The 26,160-nt window shown below is 42.4% G+C and overlaps 1 protein-coding gene across 1 annotated transcript in view; it reads left to right on the top strand.

Annotated features, from left to right (window-relative positions):
• LOC134538614 (cadherin-related tumor suppressor) overlaps positions 1-26,160 on the top strand; it is a 197,416-nt gene that overhangs the window by 167,528 nt on the left and 3,728 nt on the right. Inside the window, exons 11-18 of the mRNA XM_063380045.1 lie at positions 2,276-2,442; positions 8,958-9,404; positions 9,954-10,442; positions 11,872-12,143; positions 12,992-14,942; positions 17,913-19,495; positions 21,316-21,856; positions 24,282-24,573. Coding sequence (XP_063236115.1) covers positions 2,276-2,442; positions 8,958-9,404; positions 9,954-10,442; positions 11,872-12,143; positions 12,992-14,942; positions 17,913-19,495; positions 21,316-21,856; positions 24,282-24,573 — 5,742 coding nt within the window. The remainder of the gene's footprint in view (positions 1-2,275; positions 2,443-8,957; positions 9,405-9,953; positions 10,443-11,871; positions 12,144-12,991; positions 14,943-17,912; positions 19,496-21,315; positions 21,857-24,281; positions 24,574-26,160) is intronic.

Here is a 26,160-nt window from a genome sequence, read left to right as displayed (position 1 = left end):
AGTCGCCGTTTTTACCTAGTGTGAGCCTGCTCGCACATTCCTTTCGTCGAAGTAAGAATCTTACAGATAAGAAATAAAATCTGTTGGTTTCAAATTCACCAGATCAGGTACAAGAGATCCTTAGTTAGAAGTCAGCAAGAACACTGATGCTTACTTCTAATGTTTGTTGTTTACATCATTATCTGTACTGTACCGAATGTTATAGGTTTGTTGCACTCGAAGTCTCTTTTTGACCTTCAAACGCTCGGGGCACCCTTGCGCGTTTTACTCGCCAAGAAACAGTTTGGCGGATTGCCATTTTGCTCTCGGGAGCAGGATGCTCTCAGGCCACTCTCGAGGAAGAGAAGCGAGGGCAAGTTATCTGCTCAAATTACAAAAAAAAAAAATGTTTCCACTCAAAAAATGTCCTCAGAAGGTGCTTTAAGGTCCTGTCGCACTATCTAATTTTTGTCTCCATCCATAGTCGCTATTAGAGTTGGACGGAAAACGGCTTGCATTTTTCTTCATTAAATACATTTGGACAGACATTCTCAAAAATGTTTTTAATCATATCACACTATTAAGGTTTTTTTTTATCTGAGCTATCTTAAACTATTCAATTTTAATCTCATTTTGTGATTAAATAACGCATCATAGTGCTGGATGGAATTTTTGAACTTTTATGCTATTTGTGAGTTTATACTTAAATTTTTTTTAACGTAAATCAATATCTCACAGTAATATTCGTTAGATAGTCAAAATAAATGTTTAGGTATAAATATTTAAAATTTTCTAATCATCTTATTTCAAATTATTTCACTTTTATAACCTCTTTAATTACCCATTTATAACTGTGACTCAAACGGAAGTCATTTCCGTTTTCGATAGGCATAATTTCGATTGGCTGGATGCAGACAACTTATCAAACAAACATGGCTGCGCTAGTGACGTTTTCCAGTGACGTAATAACCCTCCAACTTTGACACAACATATTGGAAGGTGTTGGAAGCGAAACTTTGACAGCGCGACATGGCGCTCATGAGGCCCTGCACGACGCCTCGTGTTATCTCGTAGTGTCTGCATCACGTGCGCACAACGACGCCACAGAAGTGCCGCGATCATACACGAGGCGACGGCACCGAGCGACTGCGAGCAGACTGTCTGATGGCTGCAGTGTTCGAGTACGGAAAAAAAAAATGCCTACAAAGGCATGCCTTAGTGTGTTTAAAGCTGACTGTTTTTCATTATTACTTAATTTTTCACTAAATATTTTTGTAAAGTAGATATGTCAATTGATTTTCCCTCAGTAGGGAGCTGTATGCAGATTAGTACACAAAAACCTATTTTATTTAATCCATATTTAAAGGAATATCACGACAGCAATTTGATTTCAAGAATGTAAGAATTTAAGAATTATTTACAAAATTCTCACTCCAAATTTTTCTTTTAAAAAAAATATATATTAAAGTACATTTTAAAAATTTGGCATTACATTATAAAGTTGAAGGTATCTAAAACTTTTGTGCTCTTTGGGTATGTATGACAACAGGACACACCGAAACAAGGACAGTGCCAATAGCAGATATCGTGAGTTGGAGAGAGAGAGTATATGCTTTAAAATGCAAACTGTTACTAAGGATGAGACGCTTCGTAGTCAAGCCTCTCTAAATTGTTCGTTGACCAATACGAGTGTTTCATTCTTTGGCGATGTGTTTAACCACTACGCTACCTTGGAAAACGTAAAAAGCTCCACACCAGAGTTATGTCTTATTTCGTAGTGCCCAATTTATGACTAAAACCAACCATGTCTCGTGTAGCCATGTAGAAAAACGTTCATAATTTACCAAATTAATATTTCATTCACTATTGAGCATGGTACTTATTAATTCACAGTTAAAATTTTACTTGCCAAGGTAAGCCGTCGGCCAAGTGAAAATATTGACATTATGACAATACATATATAATATTACTTCTTTATCTTGAAATTTTCAAAGTGTATGTTAAATTTTTTTTGAACTTCCTTATCTGTATGTGGGTATTCAAAACATATTTGAATAATCGCTTCATTCGACTGTGAGTATGATGTGAAAATAAAATAAAAATGTAAACAGGAATTCATTGGGTTTTTTAATAAATTAAAAATATGTCCGGTAGAAAATACAAAATGCAGCAATAATATCGACAACGGATGGTCAGGGTTTGATTATGTTTTCACTTGAATGAACAGATTTACATACATGCGTACAACCTGAAGTACAGAAAGTTACGGCAGTTAGAAGGTGTATTTCATTTTCAGGTCAATTCGTGTTCGGGGCGAAAGCAGTGGACGCGGACATCGATGACAACAGCCGCATCGTGTTCTCCTTGGCGGGAGCCGACGAGGCCAAGTTCACCATCGACGAGAAGACTGGCGTCATCAAGGCCGCGAAGGAGCTGCGGGGGGAGAGACCTTTCAGGCTGCAGGTCAGGACAGAGAGATCCTCGCTTCGTGGTGCGGGCGAGACGTCTTGCTGTCTGGGCTCCGTGGTTGCCTCACTCTTAGGTTGCAGTATACAGCTGTTCCCAGCTTGTTAACATTGACATTTTTTATTTTGTAACCTATCAAAAATTTTGATAAGTTTTAGTATATTTTAAATTGGACCAATTTGTTGATTTTTAAAATGAAACTGCTTTGGGCGCGATGGGAGTATACTTTCAAGGCCGAATTTTAATGCCACATTTCTGCCACGTAAAGCGCGGAGAATAGGTTGCGGACGGCAGTGGCGTAGCGTGGGTGGGGCGGAGGGGGCGGCCCGCCCCGGGCGGCAGCCCGCGGAGGCGGGTCGCCGGTGAAGCGGGTTGAGATCTGATCTATGATTCATTCATTACATGTGTCAGACACACTATAATGTTCCATTTTTATCTAAAATTTTGCGCACCAACTATTTTTTAATATTTATTTAAAAGAAAAACTGCGAAATCACTGACAGAGCTCTTTATAACGTTTGTTTGTTTACATACGAACGGCAACATCGCTTCACGCAGGCGCCGCCCGGCGCGCGCGAGCCGAGTTGAGCGGCTTTCCTTATTATGTTCATTACTCATACAAAATCTTTTGTTTCACGCGTCGGCCCGTGTCGATGCCTCTCTTTGAATTTAGTACTACGCATTGTACTGTAAAGTTTGACCTTAACCCAGGGCAAACCAAACAACTTCCGCAAACCGGGACACAGTAAAACTCCTATATTGCCCCGTACCGCGAGCGCAGGTAAACCCAAAAAAATTTTAAAACCCAAACTAATATCAGGCTTAAAAATACTAATAAGGTCGCGAACAGTGAGAGGAGGCAGCTAGTTAAAAAGACGCAAAATTTATATGACAACATTTAGTAAATATATCTATCATAAAATCGTTTCATCACAAATCGGCGCATCCATCATAAAATACATACCCTATTACTACTTATAAAAAAATAGCTTTATTATAATACTAAAAAAATACTTTAACCATTCCCCCCAAAAATTATAATTTGATCATATACTTCGGAGCTCCGAAAATTAAATATAATTTCCAAAAAGGCATTAAAAATATATAAGAACATATTAATACAAATACAAATACAAAAATAGATACGCACCGGGCGTATCACCTCTGTAAATACCAATTAACATAGGCGAAATCTAGCAAAAAATTGTCACAACTTAACATGCAAATAAATATACCAAAAATTTAGCAAATTAGAAATTATGGGTTTACAAGCCCTTCTCAGTTAAGTCATTTTCTAACGGTCGACGCCTTTTTTCTTCTAGGTCTGGCAGGGAATGGGTGAAACACGCTGAACGTATAATCCCAGTTTCAGTTTTATTAGTCCGTTAATTTAAATCCCAAAAATCCACAAATTATAGTTTCGCACCAGGGGTCAAAGGGGTCAACGGGGCAGTGGCACGGCTGGCACTTACTTGCTTTTTGACGTCGTGATGTCCGGTCACCAAATCCACTCGTTTGCTCACGAGTGTTTTTAATGGAAAACCCTTGCCATTATACGTTACCGTAGCTGCAGGTAATTGTACGGATATGACGAATCCTTCGCCATACCGTCTTGGAGTTTATTTCGGCGCACATAATTCATCCTTGGAAAATCCTCGCGATATTCACACACGCCTCACCAACCACTCGCGTTCATCGTACCAAAGCGTTCTAAATTATATATATATGAACCCCGTTCATAAACAAAAAGGAACACTCGTATACAGTTACTTCGATGTGGAACCATCACCATGGCCAACCCGCGTTTTACTTCACGTGCGCGCCCGCCTGGGCCTACCAGGCGACTCCGCTCGCCCGTCTCACCTGACGTCACACAATCAGCTGTTCTGCTCGCGCGCCGTCTAGCGCAGCGATTACCAACATGTAGCTGTCAAGATGCTTAAAAATAAGTTTGAGGTAGTTCTTGAGGTACTGGAACAATTAACAGATTCATCTCAAACTTCCGAAACAAGATCGGGAGCCAGTCTTCTCCTGACAGCCATGCAGTTATTTAACTTCCTAACTTTTCTTGGCCTTTGGGCTGCAGTGCTACCTGAAGTAGATGACGCACAGATTTACCTGCAGCAACGAGGACTAAGTGTGGATAAGTGTGCTCAGAAACTCTGCGCTTTGAAAACCCTCTTAGTGGAAAGTAGAGACCGTTTCGTGCAAGAAGCAATTGACTTTGCTAAGACTCTCTGCGAAAAACTCGGAATCGAACTCAAAACGAGAAGAATTCGCAAGAAAAAACGCATGCATGGCGATGAATCTTCTGAAGATGCAGCTTCTGAAGATGCAGCTTTGTCTCACGAACAGGAAATCCGTCGAGAGACTATCGCATCATTCGACAATATCATTCAAGAAATGACGACTCGATTCCAGCAAATTCAAGAAATATCGGACAAGTTCGGATTTTTGATGCCAGCGAAACTTTTGGACAGCAAGTTCGAGTGTGATCTTTCCCATGTATTAGAAGACATCGACAAGGACGAGTTTCAGATGGAGCGGAAGCGTCTTCAGCAGTTTTTTGTTGTTGCTTGTTCTGAATCAGAGGAAGATATAAGTGGTAAAGGACCACTGGAGCTCCTCCAGTTCATTCAATAACTGAATCTCGGAATTTTGGTTCCAAATATAGTCATCTTGATTCGTATATATTTGACTTTGGCGATTAGTGTTGCAAGTTGTGAGAGAAGTTTTTCAAAGTTGAAGCTAATAAAAAATTACCTTAGATCTACTATGAGCTCCGCTAGACTATCAAACTTGGCTATATTGTCGATTGAACAAGAATTGGCTGTCAATATTGATTTTGAAAAAGTTATTTCTGACTTCGCTGCTCATAAGGCCCGTAGAATCCGCTTGTAAAACCGCTCATCCTATTTTAACTTCAATAAAAGGTACCTCCTTGCATATGAAATTTAATTTTAATTAATCACCTATAGAATGGGGGCGGCAAAATGGGTCTCCCGCCCCAGGCGCCGAGATGGCACGCTACGCCACTGGCGGACGGTGTAGAGAACTCGCTCCACGTGGCGGCGTGCGGCTCAGGTAGAACCCCGCCATGCTGCAGGGATAGGCGGGTCGCCCGCGCCTGACGCCACCCGACTTTAGGGAGTGTTTGGGCAGAGGGCAACACAACATATTGTTGTGCACCGCGCCACGGGTCATATTCGCAAGGAAATGTTCTTTCAAGAACATATTATTTTAATTACTTGTGTAAATCAATATTGTTAAACAGTGTTATGTGAGTATTGTTTCAGCTGTGTAACTAAATATTTGTTAAGTGAAACTTCGTTGGGTGCAATGAGAATAAAATTTAAATTACAAATTCAAGGCCGAATTTTAATGCAACGTTTTCGTGAAACATTGTTGTGGAACTTTTCTGACGCTAAAGAGAGCACTCACGAGTCGAGGTTTTAATTGCCAATGAAGTTTTCACAAAGCAGTGCCTTTTGATAGCCTAGTTATTACAGTTGTATAGGTACATTATGAAAGAAAAAAAATATTAATTCTAAACACAATTTATTATTTTATAGAAGAAACTATTTGTAGCAGCCTGTCACTATTAATAACAAGGCATTCCATTAATTAATTTGTATGGTCGATCAGAGCCTAAATTTTTAATATTGAAAGATATTTTAAAAAAAAATTATGACAAAAAAGTTTGAAACCAAGATCGCGTCTCTCTGATAAATTTTTCTCGTAAGAGAGAAGTGAATATTATCAGTTGATGCTCGTGATGAAATGCAAGAAAATGTATTTACTAAAACCTCACTTCAAATTCTACTCTTGGAAATAAAATTTTTCCATAATACATTTGAAAACTATTTTTTTTTTATTATAAAGTTGTGTCTAAAACTGGTGTGCTCATTGCATATATCTGGCAACAGAACACACTGAAACAAAGACAGCGCTAATAGCAGATATTGTGCATTGGCAAGAAAGAGTAAATGTACATTAACATGCAGACTGAAATCCAAGGATGAGACGCACTATAGGTGGAGTCCTTTGGAACCAAATAACGCAGTCTCAGTAAGGCCCACTTGCACATCAGCTGTTCTAAATCCATCTAAATGATGCTGTTGCATGCATCTCCAGGGTTTCCACATTCTGGAAAGTCAGGGAAAAATCAGGGGAAAGTCAGGAAAGGGGAAATTGGGTCAGAGAAAGTCAGTGAGTTTGATTTAAATCCTGGAGAAGTCCTGGACATTTCCTAGTGATGATAATTGGAGGGGAAAATATCATGTTCCAATCTGCCATCACTCAGACAGCGAGAGCATTTTTTTTTTCCAGATAGTATGTTATGCTGTATGTGGTCCGCGGGCCGCCAGTTGGTTACCAACCACTGCCTTGAGGTGGCCTCCTGGTTAGGCTACCAAACGGCTTTTTTAGTAATGAAAAATTCCAAATCTAGTATTGGAAATGGTATAGGAACGTTCAGGGAGAGATTGTAGTTATTCCAGCATTAAATTGTAGGGTCACTGCTTAAAGACCTGTAGAGGCAGTTTACCGACGAGAAGACTGCACACCAGTTCGTTGTCTAGAGCATAGAGGCTGTGAGGCGTGTGATACGCAAGCCGGTGTCGCCCTTAGCGACGCCTACCAGGACACACACACGCGGTCTGCAGAGCTTCAGAAGAAACCACGCAATTTGAAAACTGATCAAAATATCCAAGTGGGGTCTGTTTACGAAAAGCATTTAAAAATACTCTGAGGGCGGTAAAATAGTTCTTTCTTGATTTTAGTTTTAAATCTGTATTTTTAGAACAGTGGAAATGGCTAAAACATGTGTATTCAGAGTAAAGAAACACCCGGGAGAGATTCTTGAAAGCATTCAGAGTTACGCCTTTACCTTTATTTCTTTGCATTATAATGTTATGGTTACCACTCAGATCTCATAGTTGCAAGGGTCCAAACTGGGGCGCAGTCTTCTCGTCGAGCGTAGGAAGTTAAGAATATTTGAGAGGCAACCATAACATTAGATGGCGGAGAAATGAAGGTAAAAAGAAAATGCAAGGACTTTGGGTTCTTTCAAGAAGCTTTACCATGTCTAAAAATTATTCTGAAAATACGTGTTTTAGCCCTTTTCATTCTTCTTTAAATACATTTAAAAATGAAATATGGAATCAGAACTACATTTTTTAATTGTTTTGGTAAACAGAGACCACTCAGAAATCTTGAGCAGTTTTCAAAATACGTGTTTTTTTTTTCCCTGAATCTCTGCAAACTGTATGTGCGTCCGGGTAGGAAAAAGACATAACTAATTTGACATGCAAGACCGAGCAAGTGTTAAATGAAATGATGTGCAGTTTATACAGTCTGCCTCATACCTCGTAAATGGTGACCACTGTTGCCAAATTCATACTACCTGGCTTGTTAACTTTTATTTTTATTTGATGTATCATCTTAAATTATAGTAAGTTCATATATATTTAAATAACTGTTGGTTTTTAAGACTACAAAATAGTGCTTATTGACAGTATCACAGTTGTAGTCATTCTAACAAAATATTACCTCAATGCTAAACACCAATTATTATTTCAAACGAGAAACTATTTGTAGCAGCCTGCCACTATTAATAACAAGGCATTCCATACAATTATGGGCTATGCTCAAAAGAGTAAAAAAAAAATCAACTTTAAATCATATAAAAAATTTTGAAAAAAAATTGCATATAAGATTATTTATTTCAATTATCACTCTTTATAAATAAATAATACACATTATTAGATGATTCTCTTGATGAAATAAAAAACAGTAAAATGTATTTCCAAAATTCTCAGATACATATTAAAAAATTTTCACTACATTACAAAGTTATGTCTGAAAAGTTTTTGCCTAATGGTGTAGATGTGGCAATAGAGCACACCGAATGGCAGAAAACTGGCATTGAAAAGAGATTGTAAATGCACACTGTGATCCAAGGATGAGCCACGCAATACAAGGCCCACGAACTGACAGTTTGGACTGAATCTAAGCCTTCCCCACACACGATCAGTCTTGTGGTTGCTGTTGCTGTTGGATGTATAGATGGGCATGTGTCGTTTTGCCTAAAGGCGTTTTGCCTAATTTTAGGCAAAACGCCGTTTAGCAAAATGCCGTTAGGAAAATCGCAGTTAGGCAAAACGCCGTTGGCCAAATAGGAGTTAGGCAAAACACCGTTAGGCAAATCGCCATCAGGTAGAACTCCGTTAGGGAAAACGCCGTTAGGCAAATCGCCTTTAGGCAAATAGCCGTTAGGCAATTCGACGTTAGGCACAACGCCTTTAGGCGAAATGTCTTTAGGCAAATGGCCGTAACGAATTCATGCTTAGGCAAACCGCCTTTAGGCAAATCGCCTGTTACTCGTATCGTTTCATTGCACACTATGGATGTTGCAATCTCAGTTGCACTTTTAGTTAGAAAAGAAAAATAAAAAAGCAAAGCAACTAAGGAGTATAAATAAAGATGGACTGAGACGCTGCTCCCACACGCAGGTGAAGGCGACGGACAGCGGCGCGGAGCCGCGCGCAGCCCTGGCGCTGCTGGACGTGTACCTGCGGCCGGGCGAGCTGTTCCCCACCGTGTCGGCGCCGCAGAAGCTGTTCACGCTGCCCGAGGACGCGGCGGCGGGCCAGACGCTCACGCAGCTGTCGGCCAGCTCGCCCAAGGCCGGGCCCACGGGCAGGGTGCGGTTCCGCGTGGCGGGCGGCAACGCCGGGGACGCGCTGCGCGTGGACCCGCTGACGGGCGAGGTGCTGGTGGCCGGCGCGGGGCTGGACTACGAGGCGGCGCGGCGCTACGTCGTGTGGGCCGAGGCGCGCGACTCGGACATCCCGCCGCTGGGCAGCGTGCTGCAGCTCGTCATCGACGTCACCGACGCCAACGACAACGCGCCCGTGCTGGACAGCTCGCTGTACAACGCCACCATCATGGAGGAGGAGGTGGGCCCCGCGTGGCGTAGCCATCCCCGAGAATAACTCGCATTTACCCCGCGTCTCTGAATCTAGGGGTTGTCGAAGGGTATCAAATAAATGGCAGGGATTGCAATTGCAAGAAAGTGAACTATCGGAAAATGTGCAAAAGTGCTTTAAGGAACATCTTATTCCAATTAAAGACCTTTTGAAATTCTGGAAATAAAATAAAAATACCTTTATTGATTTTACACATTTTTAGCCTGAGTATACGTGATAATTTATTGTAATGGGGTTTCAGACATATTGCACCTGATTAAGTGCAGCTAATAGCAGTCTGTTCTTAAAATCACGACATTCCTCCCTTTCTCCTGCAGCCGTATCCAGGGGGAGGGGGCAGGGGAGGAGGCAGCTGTTGTCCTTCCAAAGTGGAAAAAACAAAGAACAAGAAGTTCTTGTTAGAAAATTTATAAGTATGTGTAATTTATAACTTTGTTTCATTTGTTTATTATTGTATGGCACAATGTACCCTCCGAGTGGGGACAGGGCGTGCTACACGGGGGAAGTGCTTGTGTGCAGAGCCCGCCGCAGACCGTGATAACCATCCGGGCGACGGACCCCGACTCGGGCGTGAACGGCGAGGTGACCTACCGCCTGGTGAGCGACGAGGAGGGCACCTTCGAGATGGACGAGCGCAGCGGCCAGATCTCGACGGCGGCGCGCCTGGACCGCGAGACGACGGACGGCTACCGGCTGGTGGTGGAGGCCGTGGACGGGGGCTCGCCGCGGCTCACGGGCTCGGCCACGGTGCTGGTGACGGTGCTGGACAGGAACGACAACCCGCCGCGCTTCACGCGCCTCTTCAGCGTCAACGTGACGGAGAACTCCGAGCCGGGGGCCTTCGTGATCCAGGTGACCAGCTCGGACCTGGACGAGGGGGAGAACGCCAACGCCTCGTACATCCTGGCGGACAACCCCGGCGGCAAGTTCGTCATCGACCCCTTGACGGGCAACGTGACTGTGGCCGGCCCGCTGGACCGGGAGATGCAGGACGAGTATCTGCTCAAGGTGGGTTATGAAAAGTTATGAGCCATTCTTTGAGATTCATTCGAACACAAAGTATTTAGTCAGAAGGAAACATGACTGATGTACCTGTAAACCAGTCAATTTTTACAGGAAGTTCTTGCATTTTCCACTGTCCATTCATTCCGTCAACCTCCATTCTCATTGCATCAACCCTTTGACGCCTTTTAATGACCTTGATATTGATGAAACATAAAGTACTGATTTGTTCATTAATTCATTCATTCATTCATTCATGCATTCAGTCACAGACCAATGTTAGAGGTAAGGTGGGCATAGACGTAACTAGGCTAGTTTACACCCAGGCCAAGATCTCATCTTGGTAGCTCCCCACCCCCCCCCCCCCCCTTTCTTTCCACCCTTTATTTTTCAAACCAACCAGACCACAACCTTTCCTGACAACACCTCGTATCGCCGCAAAATATTAGTTCCACTATTCTAAACATTTTTTATTCAACTTAGATGCAAGATAAATAGATTTATTTGCAGTCATTTCATTTTTAATGCATCACAAGTTAGATAGTACATAAAGTAAAACTATTTTTAAATATTTTATGATAATCATGTATCAGTTCATTTGCCCTCCAACATTTTATGTGTTCTAACACTATATATTCAAGTAAATATCTATAGTAAAAATTATTCTGACAAAGTATATCCCCCCCTCCCCCATCCACCCCAAATGTAGCGCCCAGGCCACAAGCCCATCTGCCTCCCTCTAGCTGTGCCCCTGAAAGTGGACCACACTCCGCTCAAGGAGTGCTGCCTATCGTACAAGCCTGGCATGGAAGGCATTTTAAAGATCCCCGCCATCTTGTTTAACATTTAATTCTTTCATGGATCACTTTACAAATAAAATATTAAAAATTGAAATCTCACCATGTCATTCAGAATCTCTGAAAGATTTTTTTGGTGCTGGTATATTAACTATGTGTGATTATGGTCATAAATGTAACAAAAAGTGCTGTTACTAAATATATTTTAATAATATTTGAGACATAATTATGTCAGATTTAAGAATCTCGATTATGAAAGTAATTTATGAATAAATATGTGAAAAACAGATATGGAGGGGTTAAATCCTCATATTGGATTTCTTTTTTCGTAGTTTTTCAATTTAATTTTTAATTTTTTAATATTACAAGGTGCGTGTCATAATATTCAAAAGCATTTACATATTGATATATTCTGATGTTTACTTACAAGTTACAGTCTGTAATGAACGGGAAGAAATAACTGACCGTTTTGCGTGGGCGACTACAACCGTCACGATAATAACAGTCCATGAATATTGTCTTTGACATGTGCCCAAAAGGAGATCCTGTGCCATCTCGAGCCAAAACATTTAACGAGATAGCTATATTTTCAGATGCTGTAAAAAATTAGTAAATCCACAATAACCATGTGTGTACAGGTGGCAGCGGTTGACGGGTCATGGCGGGCGGAGACACCGCTCACCATCACGATCATGGACCAGAACGACAATGCGCCGGAGTTTGAGCGGGCGAGCTACAGCTTCAACTTCCCGGAGCTGCAGCACCGCGCAGTGTTCGTGGGGCAGGTGGCAGCCACGGACCGCGACAAGCAGGGCCCCAACTCCATCATCTCGTACTCGCTCAAGCACCCGTCTGACCTCTTCACCGTGGACCCGGCCAGCGGCGAGCTCTTCTCCAAGAGGAGTCTCAGGTAACAGCTGACGTGGTTCTTGGTTGGCCTCAGGTAACACCTGATTTGATTCTTTGTTAGCCTCAGGTAACACCTGATGTGATTCGTGGTTAGGCTCAGGTAACAACTGACTGGTTCTTGGTTATCCTCAGGTAATTCCTGATGTGATTCTTGGTTAGCCTCAGGTAATGCGTGATGTGATTCTTGGTTAGCCTCAGGTAACACCTGACCTATTTTTTTGTTAGCCTTGTTGTTCTTGATGGTTTTGCATCTCTTAATGCAGCCATCTTCACTCTATTCAAGATAATGTGTAATTTTTTTGACGGGTGGTGTAGAGGAAATGGACAGCTTAATATAGTGAAATAACAAAGTTAATAGAAACCCTTTTTATGTAGTACCAGATTAGCTAATCATATACCTATCAATAATTAATTTTTTTAATTTATATGAAATTGTGTTGCTGAAGCACCTGTCCAAAAAGTGACACCTTTTCTTGTACAGAGTGCATAAGACCATACACTTAAGTTCTCCTTTTCTGTTCTGTGTGTGTTACATTTCTGTTCATGTTGAGTCACAATCTTCAGTTATGGTGTCAGATATGGGAAGTAAGTAGTTATGGTTAATTTAAAATAAATGACACTGTTTATCCTGGAAAAGATGTGATTTCTGGGGATAAATGAACATGATATCTAGTTTTCTGTTGTTCATAATTGTTCTTAACATTGTAAAGCCAAAGCATAATACATGTTGTGCTGTTAGAGTGACATAATTTATGCCTTAACGGTGAATATACATATTAGCATAAAATCTGTTCTAACAGAATTTTATTGCTCGCACATTTTTTGTACCAAATAAATGAATTTTTCCAGGTACAAGCACACGGCCCTGGAGTCATCGCCCGAGAACCAGTACATCCTGACCGTGATGGCAACGGACAACGGCAAGCCTCCCATGTCGTCGGAATGCCTGGTGACCATCAACGTGGTGGACGCCAACAACAACCCTCCGCAGTTCGAGCGAAGGGACTACTTCAGCCCCGTGCCGGAGGAGGCGAGCGTCGGTCTGCAGGTCGTCAAGATGCTGGCTCGGGACGACAAGGACTTCGGGGTGAACGCGGAGATAGAGTACCTGAAGACGGGCGGCAACGGGTCGGAGCTGTTCGACGTGGGCAGGACCTCCGGGTGGATCACCGTGGCCCAGCCGCTCGCGGGCAGGCTGCTCCAGTACCACACCCTGAACGTGAGAGCCATCGACAAGGGAGTGCCGCCGAGACACGACGATGTGGCCGTCACCTTGGTGGTCACCGGGGAGAACAAGTTCACCCCCGTGTTCACGGCGCTCAGCTACCAAGTGATAGTCCCGGAGAACGAGCCCGTCGGATCGCCGATACTCACGGTCGCAGCGTCCGACGACGACGAGGGTCCCAACGGGATGGTCCGCTACAGCATCTCCAGCGGCAATGAGAGGTACGAGTTCAGCGTGGAGGCTGCGAGCGGGGCGGTGATCATCGGCAAGCCTCTGGACTACGACACGGTGCAAGAGTACCGGCTCAACATCACGGCGAGAGACTTGGGCTTCGAGTCCCACGAGGCGACTGCCACGCTGACCATCACGCTGACGGACATCAACGACAATGCCCCGGTGTTCAACCAGACGTCGTACGATGCGTTTCTTCCTGAAAACATGCCTCCTAAGTCATTTGTTTATCGCCTGCAGGCTCACGATGCCGACTCGCCAAAAAATGCCATCATTCAATACTCCATCATCGGGGGCTCTGGGAAGGACGTCTTCAGTATTGAACCTAAGACTGGAGAAATTCTATCAAAGGACAGTTTTGATTTTGAGGAAAAGAACTTGTACCTATTAGATATACTCGCTGCCAACCCTGATTCGCCCATGTTTGGCTCGACCAAGGTACAAGTGCACATCACCGGGAGGAACGAATTCTATCCCCACTTCATGCAGCCAGTTTTTCATTATGATGTTTCTGAGTCTGCAGAAGTTGGCACCAGCATCGGCATGATACAGGCCACCGACCAAGATGCCGGAGAAGATGGGAAGGTTTACTACCTGTTTGTTGGTTCAAGCAACGACAGAGGATTTACCATCAAGTCAGATACTGGAGAAATTAGGGTGGCCCGCCACTTGGATCGTGAGACGCAGAGCAGAGTGGTGCTAACAGTCATGGCGAAGAACGCTGGAGGAATACGTGGCAATGACACGGACGAAGCACAAGTGATAGTTACCGTGCAGGATGGCAACGACCCTCCAGAGTTTCTCCAGGCCGAATATGATGGAGAGGTGTCCGAAGGTGCGGCTGCTGGCACACAAATAGTGCAAGTAAAGGCGGTTGACAAAGATGTGAGGCCTCAAAACAATCAGTTTTCCTATTCCATCATCGGAGGAAACATTGGGCATGTTTTCAAAGTGGATCCCCAAACAGGAGAGGTCGAAACCACTTCGAGGCTGGACAGGGAAACATCTGCAGAGTACCTGCTGACTGTCGGAGCCATAGACACTGGAACACCTCCTCAAACCGGCACCACAATGGTACGGATATCGGTTTCCGACATCAACGACAATGGTCCCGTCTTAGATCCTCTGATCACGGTGGGCTACGTGTCAGAGAACGAACCCCCTGGTACGAGCATCATCACGCTGGCCGCAACAGACCCTGACTTGCCTCCAAACGGTGCCCCCTTCACCTTCCAGTTGGCCGGAGGAAGGCATCTCGACATGGTCTCCGTGGAGAAGCATACTGGGGTTGTGAAGACAACCAAGATTCTCGACAGAGAGCAAACACCCAAACTGGAAATAATGGTGAGCTATTATCTCTTACATTTTACAAGTATAGTTTATATCTTTAAAATTCAAACAAAATCTACTTGAAATATTGAAGATGACCTTACCATAATTTGAATTACCCTCTTTTATCGCATAATTTTCGTACTCGCATAATCTTCGCACCCTTATTTAAGGGCATCAAAATTTGGATAAAAATAACTCTCGCGTAAACGTCGCATGATGTTTTTGGTCCCGCTATTAGAATCCGAGCGCATTGTGTGGGTATTTTTTCCATTTAGAACGATGTACCGTATTTTAAAATACAAATCTAATATTAATTCGGACATTACCTCTTTGTTATTTAATTAACGGAAATACGAAGTTTTCTAATGTGTAAATTTTGTTTTAACAACTTTTGAAACGTTATAACCTTCATCTATTCGTCTCCGTCGCCACGGTGTACCGCTTACAAAAATCTAGCCAGCGCTCGTTGCAATCATTAATGTTTGGTTATGTTGCATTCCGTATAGAGTGCACACATGTAGCCGAATATCGATATCTCGCTGAGTGCATGCAGCGCGCGTTCTCTGTCGAGTGCCGAGTAACTACATCTGATGGCCCGCACTCTTTCGTGGTGTGTATACGGCGATAGTTACGCGTTCGTTCGGCTTGCATTTGGATCACAGATTTTATTTTTCTATTTAAAGGTGAAAGGTTTTTGTTGCATGACTTATTAATTTAAATTGTTTGGTGTGGTCTTTTATACTTCACTTTTTAAATAAACGTACTTTCCATGAATGGGTTTTGTTCTTATGAATAACTTTATCTAACAAAAAAAATTTTTTACACATAATCATCGCACTCCTACTTTTCAAACTTGATTTGAGAATAAAATGTGCGACGAGGATGCGAGTAAACACGGTATTAATGTTATTTCTCTCTTACAAGTTATTTATTTTAAAGACCAATTCTAACTTAATAAAATCTAAATGTTTATTTACAGCTTGATGTGTAGCAGTAAGCAAACTTATTCTTCCAATCCAAAGGAAATGAAACCAGGCCTTTCGTCAGTGATCATATGTCAAAAATAGTCACTCCTTTTGCTCTAATGACACATTAAAAAAAATCTGTATATTTTTGTAGCTGTGCAAACAACAGGTTTACAAAACTTTTACCGAAACTGCCAAGTACGTATTTCGACAGTGCAGTGACTGCAATTACGTAGTACTAAAAAGATGGGGTTACAAAATTTGAGAGATTTTTCATTGAAGGTAGAGAGTAACTGATATGAGTGGAAAGCCATAATGTTCCTTGTAACAATTCCAGACTGATAATAAGTGCTAAGTTACAAGGACAATCAATTTTTTTCAATCGTAAATCCAACTTAAAAGGACAGCTACCTTCGAATGAGAAACCAATTGTTACTTACTTCAGTGGCATTTATTATGTGTACTATGGTCATGGGAGGTCTTTACGTTACAGTGAAACCTCATTAATAAAAACCCTGTTAATACAAAACTCTTGTTAATACAAAGTGTTTTCACGAAGTAACATAGGAGTTATAGTGCTTAGTAAATTGTTTAATACTAAAGTATGGTTATTGAGTACCTAATACAAGTTTGTTTTCGTTCCAAGGGTAATCAGTAACACGTAGGAAAGGATGGTTAATACAAATATCTCAGATTATGTAAAGAAATAATGTGAAGTTTCAACCAAAATAATACTGATGCATTTACTTTGGTTCATTGTAGATTGGGCAAAATCTTAAAAATGGTATTCTTTCAAAATATTGGTACATTATGTAGTATCTCTTTTTGTAGGTAATTTCTAAACCTTTGCCTTAATCTTCTGCATTTACTCCTTTTAAGTGTGAAACAGAAAATATGTTTTGAGTCACATGTGTAGCCATCCTAAAAAAAACAGTACCTACATTTGATGTGGTATAAAATTGTGTGCAAGTATAAACTTTATTTGAATTTTATTTAGAAATTACAAAAAAATGTAATTAAATTTTGTAATAGTTTGATTATTACAAACCTCATTATTGCAATGTGACAAAATTATGGTCCCTTCAGGTTTGTTTTGAGGTTTGTTTGCTTAACACTATTAGATATAGCCTACAATAAACCCTTCTTAAGAAAATTTTAAGGAAATTTCCTGCCTTATAAGTTACAAAATTGTAGCACCTGATAAATAAATACCTACCATTTTACCAATTTAATAAGTTTTCCCTGTTGATAAGTCTAAATTTTGTTAAGTACATGCCTTGAAAAATCTTTTGAACAGAGTTTTAATGTAATGTTTTTTTTTTTTTCCCCACATTAATGATGAACGTGAAATAATTAGTCAAGTTAAAAAAAAAATTACATGAGATAGAAACTGTATTTTAAAACAATTGAAAAAAGATACAGTACAATACAACTGCATTGAAATATTACATACTTCACTATATATTGTATTGATTTATAATCAACTACAAAACTGTTCCATGGCATCTAATGCAGAATTTTCCAACCACAATTCAGCAGCACTCGAAAGTGCTGCTAATCCTCTTATTAAATGTGAGATCTCATTACAACATATCCGAGAAAACCTACTATTTTGGTACTAAATAAGGAAAGTACTTTATACTGAAATGTTACTAAAATCAGACATTTTGTTGGGATCTGAAAATATGTACTATCAAGTGAGAAGTCCATTAGGTATGTAGCAAAATCTTGGTAGACAAAAACAATAATGTATAAAGCTGTTTTTAATTAAAATTTGGTATATATGTTTAAAATAACAATTATTGAATACTACAGTATAAAAAAATTGATTTAAATTTTATAAAGTTTCTGAAAATTCAAAACCCACAAAGAAAAAAAAAATGATATAATGATGTAAAAATATTTGCATAAAAATAAATTTAGTATCCTCCATTTTCAGCAATTCACAGCTAGTGTCCTGAAATTTAACAAAAGTTTGAAAAACTCCAGTGTAATGTATTGGTACTTTGTCAAACAGGTTGAAATAGAGGACAGTGGTCAGCCGAGGATGAGGTCGCAGCATCCCGTCTCCATCGTTGTGCTGGACCAGAATGATAGCCCTTCCACTCCGCGCTCCGTCCACGTCATCGTCAACACCTTCAACAACGTCTCGCCTCTGGGCAGGATCGCGGATGTGCACCCCAACGACCCGGACACAACCGGGGACTACCACTGCCGCCTGGTGGGCTCCATCCCCCCTCGCGGCGCGCCCCTCGCCATCCCCAGCGGCTGCCACCTGCACACCTCCAAGGTCGTGCCGGGGGCCAGCTACTCGCTCAGCGTGTCCGGGAACGACGGTCGCCACGCAGACGTCGTCTCCTCCGTCACCGTGGAGTACGTGCCCTTCGACAACTCCACCGTCCAGAACAGCATCACCCTGCGGATCGAGAACATGACCGCTTCCAAGTTCCTGGCGCTCTTCTTCAAGGGCTTCGTGGACATCCTGAAGTCGGCGTTCGCGTCGGGCGACGCGCCGCACCTCTACGCCCTCCACGAGGTCAAGAAGGGGCTGGAGCTGAGCGTCGCGGTGAAGGGTGCGAAAGGGTACGAGAAGCAAGCCCGAGTGAGCGATGCCATCGCCAAGAAAAGGTCCTCCTTGCAAGAGATGCTCCAGCCGTCGGCGGTCGTGGTGGGGTACTCGCCGTGCCAGCAGGCGGATGCGTGCGACAACGGCGGCTACTGCACGGAAGGAATCAGGGTTCACGCGGACGAGACCACGGTGACGGACAGCGAAGCTGTCGTGTTCACGTCGCCGCTGGTGAGCCACGACTTCTCGTGCCGGTGCGCGGAGGGCTTCACGGGCAAGCGCTGCGACCGGCGCCAGGACCCCTGCTCCCCGGACCCCTGTCTGCACGGCGCGACGTGCCGCCGGCTGGGCCACGACTTCCAGTGCGCGTGCCCCCCGCTCAGGGAGGGCCGGCTGTGCGAGACGGAGCGGGGCGACGTCTGCGACGGGAGCCCCTGCCAGAACGGGGGGTCCTGCCGGGAGAGCCCGGATGGCTCCAGCTTCTTCTGCCTGTGCCGGCCCGGCTACCGGGGCAACCGGTGCGAGGCGGCGGCCGACTCCTGCCGCCCGAACCCCTGCATGCACGGCGGGCTCTGCGTCAGCCTGAAGCCCGGCTACAAGTGCAGCTGCCCCGAGGCTCGGTACGGGCGCCACTGCGAGCGCTCCACCTTCGGCTTCCGGCCGCTCTCCTTCATGGCGTTCCCGCCGCTGGACCCCGCCACCAACGACGTCTCCGTGGTGTTCTCCACCACCAAGCCGGACGCGCTGCTCGTCTACAACTTCGGGCACCAGACAGGCGGGAGGTCGGACTTCGTGGCGGTGCAGCTGGTGGCGGGCCGGGCCATGTTCTCGTACGGAGGCGCTCGGACCGCTATCACGGCGGTGACGGTGGCGAGCCGCAGCCTGAGCGACGGCGAGTGGCACAAGGTGACCGCCACCCGGAACGGCAGAGTGGTGTCGCTGAGCGTGTCCAACTGCACGGACAGCGGAGACGTGTGCCAGGAGTGCCGACCTGGGGACAACACCTGCTACGCTGATGACGTGGGACCAGCGGGGTGAGTGACCACTTCCTGTCTTCAGTCATAATTACCATTAATGAGTGTTTGAACATATTTCAATATAAAAAGTAGTTTTGAAAAGTCTTACTAGAGACTCATTTTTAATAAAAGTTAGGATAGATTTTTTTTTTTTGTTTTGGAAATTTTTTAGGATTTTGTATACTAACCCCATGTTATAATAAATAGTACCTGGAAATAATAGTTTTATTTATTTGTTTCATGATTATTGTTCTTGATAACATAAAGTAATGTGCCTTGTGATCATCATTAGTGAAAACACTATAGATTAAAATTTTAATTTTCTTGTTCATCAAATAAAATAACTTACCAAAATATATAACCTACCAAACTTTACATTTATTAAATGTTGCTAATTTCAGATAGTCTATAAACAAATGCTAATTAGTAATTATTACAAATGATCCAGAAGGAAAGTATAAGATGTAAACTTATGGTCATTGAGATTTCCTGTGCAGGCCTCGTGCAGTTTCCAGACGTAGAATATTGGTAAACCTACACATGCTATTTAAAATCTTGTCAATACTGTCAAACTTTCATATTTTATCCATGTGATTTAATTCTAACTATTAGTAGCAGTTATAATGCTGCACTTATCAATGAATAAGGTTTGAAATATGTACAGGAATGTTACCTCAGAACATTAGATAAAATAATGCAGAGAGTAGTGATTTTTTTAAGTTTTGTGTTCCTGCTGTAATTATTGCATGGAATCCATGGCATTACTGGAAAAAGTTGGTAATCAACAGAAACGGGTGCATGTGTTTTACAGTCATTGAATACTGATACATATTGAGACTATTAGTTTTAAGTAGAGTATTTAGGTACCGTAGTCATAAGTTGGTAGCCAGGGTGTGCATATGTGGGCAACATTGTGAATGACCTTTGTGATGTGTACGCTCGGGCGGGAACGGACAATGAATGTGTAACGACGGTTACCACGATAAATTGGAAATGCAGCAATCATGAGTGTGGTTAGTGGGAGTATACAACAAAAGATAAAATTATACTTGCCAAATTTGTTTAGTATCTAAAGCATCCAGAAGGTATATGCGGTGTTGTTAAGAAATATGTACTCGAGCCCAGGCACCAAGTTCCCGATTAAGATTCGTGATATTTTTTAATGCACGAGTTTACACTGATAGAATAGGAAATTACAAGTATATGTCTATTGCTAATAGAATTAATTGTAAACCTTACAAATTATGTGATACTTTTGCTCAGATCACATTTACAGCTATGGTCAAGATTTCAATTTAAAAAAAAATTTTTTTTTTAATTTGAAGGGTTTGAAAAGTTGTGTGGGAAGAGGATGGGGCCAAATTATTTGTCCCCGGGTCCATGGATTCACTTGATAGTCCTGCTGTGTATTATCGTATATTTACGTGGAAACATAAGACCAGATTTTGAGAAACATTTTTCCAATAACCTCATGATTATAATGTGAGATGTTATCAATCAAATTTTCCTTCAAGGCTAGGTAGGCCTCTACAAAATCTCTGAAAATTTAGGAGACAGGCACAAAATCTAGGAGCCAGCAGTAAAAAAATTTTTTATTCTTTTGTGAGTAGTTATAATTAAATTTTAGATTTTATTTTAAAATTGAAGTGTTAAAAGATATCTAGCTTTTATAGCATTGAACTTATTAAAATTTAAATACCGTCCCAGTTTCTTGGACACATTCATTTCCGTACAAGATTTTGGAACAGTAAAATTTGCCTATGTTTTGAAAACGTCTGTAGTTACGATGGTGACCAGGTGTTCTAGTGGAATGTGAAACACGAGGGTGGTGGTTTCAGCACGCTCAACTTCAACAACCAGCCGATGTACGTGGGGGGCGTGCCCTCGGCCAACCCGGTGCTGGAGCGGCCGGGCCAGGTGAGCTCGGACGACCTGGTGGGCTGCGTGCACGGCGTGTCGGTGAACGGCCGCGCCCTGAACCTCAGCGCGCCGCTGCAGTCGCGCGACGTGGACCCCACGTGCGGGCGGGCGCGGGGGGGTCCCTGCAGGGCCCGGGCCCCGTGCGGGGGCGACTGCCTGGACCGCTGGGGGCACGCCGAGTGCTCCTGCGGCCCGCTGCTGGCCCCCGACTGCGACCGCGCGCTCGGGCCGGTGCACGTGGGGCCCGGCGGGGGCTTCGCAGAGTTCCCCGTCTCGGAGCAGCACCGCCGCATGCAGCTGCTGGAGGCCGTGTACCGGGGCTCCAGCCGCTGGGAGCGGGAGCCGGGCGTCCCCGGGGGCTCGCCGGCGCCCAAGAGCCTCGGCGTCACCTTCCGGACCTGGCGGCCCGACGGCCTGCTGCTGTACAGCGCCACCCACAAGGACTACACCTCCGTGGAGGTGCGGCCGCCGTCCTGTAGCATTGGATTAGCGATCGTTCAATATATGTAGCTAGAAAAATTAACATACAGAACAAAGATATCTAAAACAAGCTGCTCAGCATTACTGTTTTAAAAAGGTCTCTGTTATCACGTTGCAATTTTTATTCAGATCTTTCCTTCAAAAAAATTATTATGGAAATTTAACACGCTGAAAAAGAGGAAACTAGGCCTGTGCAAGAAAGCTGCAACTAAGCGAATAAGTCGAAGCTCTATTTCAATATTTGATTTGACTTCACCAGGAAATTTGCTATTCGTTTTTTATTTGAAGCTTTTAGATTGTGATGCGAAGCTTTGCGTCTGATGTGAAGTTTCGCATTTCTTGAAAAACTTTAAATCATTTGAAACCTAAGATTTGCTTATAAAAAAAACTTTTTTTGTTGCATATGTTTTGTTTTAATAAATGTTGTTTATTAAAAATAATCTAAAGGTGGATGTCAGTTTGCCTTTATGATTGCTCAATATTAATATTATGCATGGTTATTTTATAATAGGGGCAATTGGTTAATCATTATATCAGTTCAAGCATTACAAATGTTAAACTACCCTTTTTTTTTTACTTCAATCCCGTATTTTATAAAAGAAGTTTAATACAGCTTCGCCGAGAACAATATTCACAATTCGATTTAACTTCGTGAATATTTTAAACATTCTTATTGATATTCCCTCTGCATCAAAAAACTAGTATTCGCACATGCCTTCACTGAAATGAAAATCGAAAGTTACGATAAACTCTGAGCAAACTAAAAATGCTGGCATTCTAGGTTAACAGCTGGAATCCACCCAAAAAATTTGAAAATGCGCAGCTCGGTTGGTGCTAGGTTATAGTAAGCCGGATCAGAGATCTTTTACTGTATTATATTTTAAATTAAGGTTGTTAAGAGATTGATGTGTGTGTGTGTGTGTGTGTTTTTTTTCTCTTGTGTGCAAGTGAAATAGTGAATAATAAGTTTTACTTTATACTTGTGACGTAGGTTTCTTCAAAATCCATGAAAGGTTAGGAACTAGGCACAAATGTATGTAAGCCAGTGATAAAAAAAAATACTTTTTTCAACAGTTATTTTTTTGAGATTTTACTTTAACATTAAAGAATATACTAAACAGTACCTTTCTTGCAACTTGGTACACTATCAGTAATTAACTTACTGTAAATTAAATACCGTCTCAGTTTCTTGAACCCGGTCATTTCTAATGGCTGGAAAAATTAGCATTTATTTATTTTTCAAAATTAGTATCTATTATTGTGAAATTAGCTATTTCATGCAACTTATTTAAAACTAATATTTACATTCTAAATATTTGAAAACTGAGTACGTATTCATATATACAAATACCTTACAAATAACAGTGTTGCAGATTTGTACAGAAAAAAAATTGTTCATGCCTTTTTCTATTAAACTTACAAACAATAAATTTCCCTGCCACTAGTCATTTCTGTACAGTAAGATTTTGTAACAACAAAATTGACTGATGTTTTCAAAACTACTAGAGTTATATCTTGATATCTTGGTAGAAGTTAGTCTCGCCAGTAAGGAAAAGTTGGGCGTCGTGGTGATTTGGCGCCCAGGATTTGTAGAGCCCTATTGTCATGAATATCTTGGTGTGCCCGTAAGTGCTGCTGCTCAGAGTGCTAGACGCGTCTCTTGCCTGGTGGTTTCAGCCAGCTGGTGGTCACTCAAACAGCCCCATATGTACCTACGTAGTGTTTCAAATCGACACGATAGATAGCGCTACCACAGCCATCCAGTTCTTTTGTAAATTCGTAGAGAGCATTAATACTTATAATTATAAATTAATTTAAATGTTTATGGTGTAATTTAATATATGAAATAAATTATAAATAGTAAAAAAAATATTTAATATTATTGTTTGTTAAAAGTGTTTTTTTAATAGTAATGTCTTACCGCCTAATTGCTTCTATAATTACTACAGGAAATTAAAATAGCAGGTACAATATAGTACATGATTAAAAAAAAATTGAAAAAAAAAATTATGAAAACCCCTATTAGTGATTTGAAATTTATTGTATCAAGCATTCTGACAAAACAAGCTTTGCATTCATTATTATTTATACTGTACTATACGAGACTGATTGCTATCTAGTGCCTTCGTTCTAGCGTGGAAAAAAAAACAATAGACAATAGTTTTTATTTCAATTCATCATATCGTCACGCACTTGCGATCACGTTACTTCACTTGTAAGTTACCTTACCAAAATAAGAACCGGCCAGTAGTAGCTCTTTGGCATCAACTCATCAAAGAACAACGCCTTAAGGAAATTCATCATTATTTTCTTACAGCTGGACACGCACATATGCCATCTGACAGAGATTTTGCTTTAATAGAGAGCGAAGTGCCACAGGTGGATGTGTGGTGGACGGTTGCAGCTGCGCGGCGGCCGCCTGGTGTACGTGTCGCGGCTGGGCGCGGCGCGCTCACCCGTCAACATGACGGCAGGCGGCGGGGAGGACGAGGGGGGACCCGGCCTGGCGGACGGCCGCTGGCACAACGTGACGCTGCACGCCCACCCGGCGCGCGGCGTGCGGCTGCTGGTGGACGGGGCGCGGGTCGGTGACGAGCTGGAGCTGGCCGGCGTGCACGACTTCCTGGACGCCTACCTCACGGCGCTGAGCGCGGGCGGCGCGCGGCCGGGGCTGCCCGGCGCCCTCCCCGCGTCGGGTACGTGCGCCGGTTCGACTTCACACTGTTCTGCCTGGTTCAGTCTGATGGACTCGTCACTGTCTGTGTTGCACTGATATACCAACTTTAATATATCAAATGAACGGTCACCATCACGGGGCAAAGTCACATTGGGGCCAGTTTAACTTCATACTGTTCAGAAGGAAAACATGCCTGGTTCAGTCTGATGACTTTGTTCTAATGAACTCGTCACTGTCAGTATTGCACTAATATACTAACTTTAATATATCAAATACATTTATAAGTAAGGAAATCAACCAGCTTTCTGTTCCTCTCGCAAAAATTCCCAAATTTTAAGTTTTTAACAATTAAACCCGAGAATGTCCAACTGTGGCCTTAACGTTTCATATACGTACAACGGGATCATTACAAACAGGGAGTGCTGCGGAAAAGAACGGAGAATTTGGCGTGAAATGAATGGGTGGGAGAAACTGGAGTAAGTACCCAAGAGGAAACTCGCCGGATGTCAACTGCCACGTCCCTCACTACTTGTAAAGGATTTGGGGTTGAACTCATCGGGGATCGGCCCTACATCGCCTCGGTGGAAAGGCAAATTGACCTGGCCACTCGACCATTCTTAATTGATAAAGAAAAGAGGGAGTATTTTTTTCAACATGTGGGTACCTAAAATTGTTCAGTAGTACTAGTTTGACCAAAACATTTCTATTTAACTGTGATGCGAGTATTATTTCCATTTTAAATCTTTAATTTTTATAGGATTGTCTAGGATGTATTTACTCAGAATAAAAAAAAATACCAAGTCATCAAGTAAATGTGCATTTAAATAAGTATCATATAATAATGCAAGCATGAGTGATGAAAAGATTAATAATCAAAAAATTACTACAATAATTTGTTTCTTATTTAATGTGAACTTTGTATTATCTGTTCTAAGTAAAATTAGGAGACATTCATCAATTGTAGGGTGATTCAAAGTCAAAACCTTTGTAATATGTGTCCGTATTTTTTTAAATTTTGCATTCTATGAATTTCAGCGCTAGTTTGGTTCAGTCACAGTTCACCATCTTGTCCCTTCTTTTAAATTGGGGTAGAGACTACCAGTGGCGTCTCGTCAGGGCAAGCAAGGCAAGCAGTGCTTGCCCAGGCAGTTTGCAGACAATGTATTTTTTTAAATAAATATTTTATTCAGAATACGTAGTATTTTACTTTGGCTCGTGCAGTTAGGTGTACGTATTTTTTACATTATATTCTTGGGACCCAATACTGTGCGCTGTGCGCTATAAGAAAAGAACTCGTCGACACACAAAACATGCTGTTTTAGAAGCGTTGCTAGGTTTAGAAGCGCTGGTAGGACCGCTTTCAGCAGGAAAGCTGCCGCAGTAGTTTCCTTTCGGAAGGGGGGTGGCATGGTACAAAGGTTCGAGGAGGGGATTGGCTGTAAAAACACGTGGTAGAAGCTACGAAGGTAGCTCTTTCTTGCCAAACTCAAGCGAACATGGCCGAAGCAGACGGTGGAATTCTTCCGCCGACTGCTTCGGCTATGTCCGCTAAAGTTCGGCAGGGCAGGTGGCGAGGTGGCGTTTCAGTCGGCGGTCGTCTCTCAGG

This window comes from Bacillus rossius, chromosome 13 (assembly GCF_032445375.1).
Source record: "Bacillus rossius redtenbacheri isolate Brsri chromosome 13, Brsri_v3, whole genome shotgun sequence".
Classification (NCBI taxonomy): domain Eukaryota; kingdom Metazoa; phylum Arthropoda; class Insecta; order Phasmatodea; family Bacillidae; genus Bacillus; species Bacillus rossius.
The sequence above is the reverse complement of the archived record's forward strand: the minus strand, read 5'-3'. Positions and strand labels throughout refer to the sequence as shown.